Source organism: Protomyctophum parallelum, assembly GCF_964188405.1.
Source record: "Protomyctophum parallelum genome assembly, chromosome: 21".
Classification (NCBI taxonomy): Eukaryota; Metazoa; Chordata; class Actinopteri; order Myctophiformes; family Myctophidae; genus Protomyctophum; species Protomyctophum parallelum.
Window position 1 is genome coordinate 27,795,647 of NC_139713.1, and position 10,000 is coordinate 27,805,646.

General features: G+C 43.0%; 1 protein-coding gene across 1 annotated transcript in view; it reads left to right on the forward strand.

The window, feature by feature from the left end:
- wdr7 (WD repeat domain 7) overlaps positions 1 to 10,000 on the forward strand; it is a 132,135-nt gene that overhangs the window by 65,438 nt on the left and 56,697 nt on the right. Inside the window, exon 22 of the mRNA XM_083793512.1 lies at positions 2,228 to 2,341. Within this exon, the coding sequence (XP_083649638.1) occupies positions 2,228 to 2,341 (114 nt within the window). The remainder of the gene's footprint in view (positions 1 to 2,227; positions 2,342 to 10,000) is intronic.

The following is a 10,000-nucleotide window of genomic DNA, read 5'->3' on the forward strand; positions in this document are numbered from 1 at the left end:
AGCGAGTGGCCGAAATTTGGGGTATTGGAATTTGGCCTATGTAAGGGTCCATTTAGTTACCAACTCTCCATCCCCAAGGACCACTGACGGTCCCGGACCACTGGTTGAAAACCACTGCTCTGCTCCTTAAGGGTCTATATTTGGTTCCCGTTGTACACCCTCAGCGTTAAATGAACACTATAAGGGCTTTACTGCATGTGTTGGAAGGATATACTGTATCAGTAATAGGTATTTTCGTCCAATTACAGGCGACCATCAATTAGGTTTTAATTAAGTTCATTTAGGGCCGTATCGCGGCAACGTGTGGGATTGATGCAGGTGTGTATTGGCATACTGTCAAAGGGCATTACGTGTGTGAGAGAGAGAGAGAGAGAGAGAGAGAGAGAGATTCTGTCATTTTGTCCGCTTTCTATATCCTCATTCTCTTCCTTTTCTTTACTCTTCCTCCCCTAGTTTTCCTACATTCTACTTCCTAAATTCTTATATATATATATATATATATATATATATATATATATATTTAATGCATTGATTGATTCCCCCTCTCTCTCTGCCCCCCTCTCTCTCGCCCCCATCCTCTCTCTCTCCCTCCCTCTCTCCTTCCATCCATGAAGTAGTGATATAGCCCACATTGAGTGGAAACATTAGCTGTAGCTGTCAATGGTGTGTGACCTGGTTAATTGGAACTTGAACCACAATGTTAACCAGGATTAATCAATTTAATTACACACACACACACACTCGCGCGCGCATGCATACACATGCTCGCACGTGCGCAAGCGTATACACATGGTATACGAATACTCCTTGTACACACACACAAACACGTATATACAGTATATTATACATAATATGCATTCAGATGCATGCTAACAATTTAACAAACATAACTATTTTAATTATTGCATTATATGCATAATTATTGCGTGTGCAGAGTACTTCCTTGTGGTGGATATTGTTCAGTTACTGATATTAAACCGTATGTTTATATCAATAAATTAACAATCTTTTTTATCGATTTCAATAGTATAACAAAATACTGATGATGATAATTAGCATGGTTAGAAAAGGAAGAGTGTGCACACGTGTACCCTAACCCAAATGGTGTTTTCAGCAGAGCAGGAATTAGTAGTATGATTGTGTGTAATTAATTAATTAAGCTGCGTTCACAGAGATTAACCTGTCTCACCTTTTAGTTGCTTCATTCATTAGCCTAGCGACGTTAGCTCGCATTCTGTTCATTAGACCTGGAGCATTAGATGCAGCACCATTCATTAGCCCAGGTCCTTAATAAAAAGCCTGTCTTAATTGGCAATGGACAGATAAGGGCTAAATGAAAACCCTTGAATATGGATGGGCTTGTGTGTGTATGCATGCGTGCGTGCATGGGTTTGTACACAGTAAAGTCCTCAGGGTTCATTTAAAAGTGCTGTTTTGTAAGCTAGTGATAGTTTGTTTGTTAGGAACATCTTTTTTTAAAAGCAAGGTGTTTTGCTCAGAGAGAGAAGCTTGCGTACTGTATCAGACGTATAAAATCAAATAACCTATATGCATTATACTCTGAAAGCAATTATTGCTATATACTATATAGTGTTTTGTTCAGTAACAGGGGTGTCCCATCTTTAATTAAAGGGAAAATTAATTTTAAGGTCGGGATAATGATTTTATCAAATCAGGACAGAGAACCTCACAAAGAGCATCTGTTACCAGCTTCGGGTTTATAGTGTTCATGTACGTTTCACTGTAGTGTGTGTGTGTGTGTGTGTGTGTGTGTGTGTGTGCGTGTGCGTGTGTGTGCTCATTAATGTGCTGATAACAGGGCCCTCATTGAGCGCTGATTAGCTTCTTAACAGGGCCACCCAGAGCCAGCCTAGGTGAGATAATAGCCATAATAAGGCCACATGCAGAAGCCTAGCCTGATTAACCCACTAACAACAATAGACAACATGCAAACAACACACACACAGCCAGGAAATTAACCACATCAATTCTTGCCCGGTGATAGAGCTGTCTGGGTTCTGATTGGACGATTCCCATGACCCTGACGGCACAAAGGGACTTGTTTATTCATCGATTCATTTATCTGTTTTGCATTGTGTCTTGCTGGTGAGTACAATGAAAATCATGGTCTCTCAGTCCGACTCTGAGGTTAATCGCTAACAAGATTATGAGGCTTTATATATTTATTTTAAAACTAAGTTGTATTAAAGTTTCTCTCTCTCTACAGCTGGTTCCTCTACAGAGACTGCCCCTCCTATCCCGCCCCCTGCCGAGCCTCAGCCAATAGAAACCAAGGCTCCTGAAGAGGAAATGGACGTCACCGATGATGACATCACAGCAGGTACGTCGTTGATATAAGTCTGGCGGACGCGCCAGTAGCTTGAGGAATTCTGTTATGTTGTCCGTGTGTACAGCATATCTGTGCCAAGCTGCCAACGTAATATCTCAGGATGGTGTTTGTGTGTGTGTGTGTGTGTGTGTGGATGGATGCGTGTGTGTATATTTGTGTCTTGACACTGTTATTTGGAGACAAACGGGTCATACCCACCTTGCCTGCCATAGTGTTATTGTAGCACTCTGGTCAACAGTGTTAAAAGCAGTCTGGTGTTCACTGCATGCTTGTGTGTGTGCACGCACGCACACACACACAGATGCACATGCACACACCCACACACACACACAAGGTGGCTGAATTGAAAAATGCCAGCGTGCTATTCGCTAGGGAATGGTTGACACCTCCGTTACAGGTAGAAAACAACATTACACACACTCACTCACTCACTCACACACACGCGCACACACACACACTCACACACACTTTTCCAGTCCATTTGTCTTTTGTCACATTTCCCTGTGACTTCTTTAAATGTACCAAAAGTCTGTCTGTCCGTCTTATCTGCCTCTGTTTTTCTCTCTGTCTCTCTCCGTCTCTCGGTCCTGTCTTCCTCATGTAATTACCTCCCCTAACTCTCTCTCTCTCTCTCTCTCTCCTCTCTCTCTCTCTCTCTCTCTCTCTCTCTCTCTCTCTCTCTCTCTCTCTCTCTCTCTCTCTCTCTCTCTCTCTCTCTCTCTCTCTCTCTCTCTCTCTCTCTCTCTCTCTCTCTCTCTCTCTCTCTCTCTCTCTCTCTCTCTCTCTCTCTCTCTCTCTCTCCTCTCTCTCTCTCTCTCTCTCTCTCTCTCTCTCTCTCGCTCTCGCCCCCCTTCCCATTCCAGTCAATATTACAGACATGGCCAACAATTTATCATTTTTCAGACCTCATTTTTCACCCATCGTGTTTTTCTTCCCTCCATTTTCACTCTGCGGTGCTGAATGTGTTGGTGCACAGACCACAACAATGAGGACAGGGAGAATGTGTACGTGCATGCATGCGTCCGCGCCTGTGTGTATAGGCGTGCACATGCATGTACAGTATGCATGCACGCGCGTGCAAGCACATAAAAGTGTCGATGGGGCCAAAATCGTCTATTGTTCCAAGGGGTCTGCAGCTAAAGTAGTCAACATAGAACATGGGGCTCTGTAGTGCTAACTAATACCATTACAGCTCTATGGGGCTCTGTAGTGCTAACTAATACCATTACAGCTCTATGGGGCTCTGTAGTGCTAACTAATACCATTACAGCTCTATGGGGCTCTGTAGTGATAACTAATACCATTACAGCTCTATGGGGCTCTGTAGTGCTAACTAATACCATTACAGATCTATGGGGCTCTGTAGTGCTAACTAATACCATTACAGCTCTATGGGGCTCTGTAGTGCTAACTAATACCATTACAGCTCTATGGGGCTCTGTAGTGATAACTAATACCATTACAGTTCTATGGGGCTCTGTAGTGCTAACTAATACCACTACAGCTCTATGGGGCTCTGTAGTGATAACTAATACCATTACAGTTCTATGGGGCTCTGTAGTGCTAACTAATACCATTACAGTTCTATGGGGCTCTGTAGTGCTAACTAATACCATTACAGCTCTATGGGGCTCTGTAGTGCTAACTAATACCATTACAGATCTATGGGGCTCTGTAGTGCTGCTAACTAATACCATTACAGCTCTATGGGGCTCTGTAGTGATAACTAATACCATTACAGTTCTATGGGGCTCTGTAGTGCTAACTAATACCATTACAGCTCTATGGGGCTCTGTAGTGCTAACTAATACCATTACAGCTCTATGGGGCTCTGTATGCTCTATGGGGCTCTGTAGTGCTAACTAATACCATTACAGCTCTATGGGGCTCTGTAGTGCTAACTAATACCATTACAGCTCTATGGGGCTCTGTATGCTCTATGGGGCTCTGTAGTGCTAACTAATACCATTACAGCTCTATGGGGCTCTGTAGTGCTAACTAATACCATTACAGTTATATGGGGCTCTGTAGTGCTAACTAATACCACTACAGCTCTATGGGGCTCTGTAGTGCTAACTAATACCATTACAGCTCTATGGGGCTCTGTAGTGCTTATAGACGAACCAAAACAAAAAAACTGCTAGAGCAGCAATTCTCTCACAGACTGTATGTGGGTCACGCACCAACAACCAGGGACTTTTTAAAGGATTAGACTCGAGCGCATTGGAAGTTAGCTGGACATGGTGTGTGTGTGTGTGTGTGTGTGTGTGTGTGTGTGTGTGTGTGTGTGTGTGTGTGTGTGTGTGTGTGTGTGTGTGTGTGTGTGTGTGTGTGTGTGTGTGTGTGTGTGTGTGTGTGTGTGTGTGTGTGTGTGTGTGTGTGTGTGTGTGTGTGTGTGTGTGTGTGTGTGTGTGTGTGTGTGAGGGGTGTGTGTGTGTCAGGGGGGCAGTCAGCCAGATATTTCGTGAAGCCTCATTTGAAATCGGTAGTTCATATAATGGCCTGTTGTGGCGCTGGGCTGGACCCAAAAAGCCCCATAGCTCCATAGAGGCCCATGTATTTTGGCCCAACTTCACCTAGACTGTATTACCTTAATAAACATGGTCATGAATACTTTCTTCTTCCAGTCACTAGTTTAAAGTCTCATTTCTAATGTCATAATATTCTTTTTGGAAAATGATGGTCCCATTAATTAAAAAAATGACCATAAAGAAAAAAAAACATCGCGTATGTTCTGAGGGCGTGGCTACCGTTAGTCTATGATCGGGATTCCCCTCCCACTCGAGTCAAAATAAAAACCAACGGAGAAGAAGGGGGGAAGTCCCGCCTCGTTGTCTGGGCAGCCAATGGCCAGCTGGTCCAAAACGGAGCCAGCCAATGGCCAGCTGGTACCAAACGGATCTAGAAAGATGGCGACTTACATCAGGAATTACCATATTATTACAGGCTTCATTTTACGTTCATGTTAGACCCGGCGAACGCTTTGTCCATATTTTTTACAGTCTATGGTGTGTGTGTGTGTGTGTGTGTGTGTGTGTGTGTGTGTGTGTGTGTGTGTTCTGGAGTAGAGTTGGCGTAAGTCTTAATCATTTAAAACCGTAGTTGAACGAGGTACCCGCGAATGCACACACGGACACACAATTCTGTTTGTCTTGTTTTTGGCCTACTTGCAGCATGTACAAGAGACTGATCGGTGTAGTGAATTGAGAGATTTAATCACGGGCGGACAGACATTTTGGGGTACATGCTCTTCTCAATGGCTCGCCCCCTCAGGTGCCATGATGATGCTGTGGGGGGGGGGGAGATAACAAGGAAAGGAATTGAGTGAATGTAGGGGGGGGAGAGAGAGAGAGAGAGACAGACGGGGAAGTGTGATGACAGTGTTGTCAGGCAGAGAGCTAGTCAGTATCAATATAAAATAACTATTATCAGTCCTGACAGAGAGAGAGAGGTGGGAGAGAAGGAAGCAGAGGAGAGAGTAAAAATAGATGGATCAGTCTTCAACGGGGTTTTTTTTACGCCAAGGACCCCTTAACTGAGAGAGAGAGATGAAGTGGGAACCCCCACTATATATTGTATGAAATTGTGTTGCAGATTAAGATTTGCCATTGGATATCTTAATGTACTTGTTGATACAAGTCATACATCACTGTTGAATTCATTCACTTTCAAATCAAATAAACATACCGGTAGGCCTATAGTTTTGAAATAATGATTGGAATAATCCTCACTCCTCACTCATTAGAAGGTCCTTGTAATGTGTGATCAGGCGTCCCCTTTACTGTCTATTTTCAGACATTTAACCGGCAATATGTAGTAAACTTGACCGTTGACACTGTTCTTGTGCTGTTCTGTTGTGACAGTGAATTAGTGACAGTCTCAAAATCAAAGAAAAAGAGACTGTAAAGACCAAAGAAAATGAAAACTACTATCATAATGTTATACCAACTATAAATGAAGACCTGACTTTGTTTAAATTCAATTAAATCTGTTTAACCTGTAGAAGCAGCCGCAGGTGCACCTCTTTGAGGTATTTATGTATTATGATCATCAGAGAAGAGAGGCAGATATCTCCCCTTGTGCGTATTGTACAGTACGTATGTTGTCTTGTCTTGTTTTGTTTCTGTTGTATGTATTGTAAATTTGTCAGTCGTTTCGTTTACATGTATGTTTGATTAAAATAAAGTAAATTGAAAAAAGAAAACTACTATCATAACTTTGGTGTGTAATACAGGCAGACACACACATACAGCACATGCACTCACCCACACAGTGATGAAGATATATGCTCAGCGAGAGAGAGAGAGAGACAGACAGACAGTCTGTCAGTCAGAACCAAGGTGAAACACTCTAGGATGCTTTGTTACCTCGATGATAGACTTATCACCCTGCCTATCTCCTTGACTCTTAGCACTGCACGCACACACACGCACGCACACACGCACGCACACACACACACACACACACACACACACACACACACACACACACACGCACACGCACGCACACACACACACAGACAGACAGACAGACAGACAGTTTAGTGACTGATGTCTATAGAGAAGACATTGGTTGTTGCTATGGCCTAGACTAGAGGCTGCTGCAGCTCACAGATTGAAGCTGTCAACACGCACACTCACACAAGAGCAGACAGAAAAATAGACAAGCAAACACATACTGTAGGAGACAGCCATGCCAAAAAAAGCAACACCACATACACACAAATGAAGACAGATACACTGACATGCATAAATGCTGTGTGTGTGTGTGGGGGGGGGGGGGGGGTGCGTGCATGCGTGCGCGCACTGTAATGATGTCCACAGTAGTGTCAGGGGAGGTCATTAGGTCTTTTCCCATAGCAGATCCACCCTTTATCCTCTCTCTCTCTCGCACACACGCACGCGCACACACACACACACACACACACACACACACACACGCCCATCCTCTCACACCTCATGCCTCTCTCTCTCTAGTTTCTCTCACAAAGCAAGGATAGAGAGAGGTAGAGTTTATACAACGGGGGTAGAAAGTGAGACAGGAGATATTTAAGGAGTCAGAGGAAGGTTGAGGCACAAACCAGCCAGTATTAGTAACATGTGGAAATCCAGTCAGTTCAATTTGATTCAGTTCAGTCCAGTCGAGTTCAGTTTGATCAGTTCAGTCCAGTCGAGTTCAGTTTGATTCCGGTTGAATCAGTCCAGTCAATGTAGTTACCAAGTACATTTCCGTCAAGCCAATTCAGTTAATTTGTGTTATGTTAATTGTCAATCATGATTGCACGGCTTGGTTCTTCACATCAGAGTTGGCTTTCAACGAGTATTACAGTGTTAACCCATTAAGACCTGAGGCTGACTCAATTTTTTTTTCTAAATGTCGGAAACAGTTATCTGAAAAAACGTAATTTTGATCAGTGGTGCTAAACTTTTTCATGTCAAGGTCAAGGACTTGTATGTATTTGGCCTCGACCCGCATCTCAAAAGATTTAGAGATACACGCGCGTGCATGCGTACTTGGCCTTTAACTATTCTTGTCATGGCAGATGTCCCCACAAATATAGTAGAATTGAGACATAAAGTGGACATTTGAAATTGACAATTTTCCCGGTCCTCAGAGAAATGAAAATGGTTGTTTCATGTTTTAAAAAAGGGCTCATCTGCCAGTACACTAGGGTGAGGTGCTGGAATCCGAAAGGAAACCAAATGAATGAGGTCTATGACCGAAAGCTTGCTCTAAAAACGTTTGCACTGGCCTGGGCCGGCCTTGCGGTCCGGGGACTTTTGTATTTGTGCGGAGGCTCCATTTAAAGGGCCACTTCACCCCTTTTGCAACCGGATCTTATTTTAATGATGTTCGGGAGACAAGAAACACTTCAATGGGGTTTATGGTGTGTAATACGTGTTTTTAGATATTTTAGTATTGTCAGTGATGTCATGGACACTGCATGGTCTCACTTCCTTCCGGGACTACATGTTGTTTCGGTAAGACAGCTCCCTCTCCACAAGGTGGGGTGAGTGCAGCAAAGCATTATGGTCATTGTAGTAATCCCAGTAGTGAGACCAGCAGTGTCCATGACTTCAGACACTTTGAAATACTAAAATATCTAAAAACCACAAATTACCCACAAAAAAAACAGCAGGAAAGTGTTTCTTGTCTCCCAAACATCATTAATTAAGAGTTAGTGTTCTTAAAATTAAGAAAAGATTCAGATTGTGTGTTCAGAGGTCAGTTTTTAGAGCACTCTGAGCTGGTAGATCTGCTGGTTTTGGAACACTTTTGAAAGTGCTTTAAAATGTTACATACGAATGGTATCGCAAATGGCTGATCTACAAGCTCACACACAACCCAGGTGTTGGGGTTAAACATGGCAAGGAAATGGTCAAATGGCATTATAAAATTGCCCTTCTAAAATGTTGAAACATACAGTACCACTGTACTGTGTGTGTGTGTGTGTGCGCGTCTGTGTGTGTGTGTGTGTGTGTGTGCACACACGCACTCGCCTTCTAGATAATATTTTGTCTCCATTACCCCTCCCTCTATCTCATTCTCCGTTTTTTCCCTCCCTCTACATTTTTCTATATTTTCCTCTCTCCGTCCACCCCTCCCCTTCTCCCCTCTGACCTTCCCCATCACTCATTCCTTCTACCTCAACTGACCACTACCATCCCCCAATTCTCTCTCTCTCTCTCTCTCTCTCTCTCTCTCTCTCTCTCGTAGTAGATTTCTGTATTTCCCCTCACTGTCTAATCTGTCTTCTCTCATGTTGAATTAGCCTGTCGCTAAGTCCCACCCAAGCCCGTTGTTCGGCCAATACACGTTAGCAACGGTTACTAGGTTAGGATCCTGGTCAAGCTTGCAATGCTGGTCAAAATGGTTAAGCGGTGTCAATAAATATATTTGCTGTACACATCTGTGTGGAGTAGACCTCAGAAAGAGGGTTTGTTTTCTTTCCTGTTATGAGTAAACTAGTCCATTCCATGAATTATTTCGCTCCGTTGTGCAGTTTAATAGTATCTATAAAAATAGGCTCTCATTGACTTCCATTGAACGGGAAACAGCTCTCAAAATCAGTCAGTTAGCACATAAGCGAACACAACAAAAGCTGATTCTGACGTTTATGACATCAGGAAAACTCATGCCGTTTTATTTTCGTCTTTTGATAGATTTATAAAGTACTATATTGGTTGGAGATATACAGTGAAGCGGTTCTGGTGTTCCTCGATCGTTTGTAAACAAGTCGCCATGCTGTTTGAGATGCACCCAGTTGCAGTCCCAGACATTCTCCTAAAGCCTCTCCCTCAAACAAGTCCAAAATTGTGTATGGTGTTTGCGACAAGTGGACGAGATCAGATACATTATTTTGTTTACATCCAACGCTCTGGATGGTAAGTCTGGGACCGAGCTATACTTCAGGAGTGTGTGTACAGATTTGGACCAATCAGATCGTTTTGTAGGCAAACTTGTCAGGGTTGCCAAGTCTGCTTATTTCCTGCTACTTTTGGCTTAAGGCTAATAATTAGTACTGTAATACATTACCAAAACATTAATTATCATAGACATAGGCCTACATAGTATTTATAATGATAAATGCATACAATATTTTTATTAGGATTATATATGGTCATATTATTGTGTTTGTTTTGGCTTGTT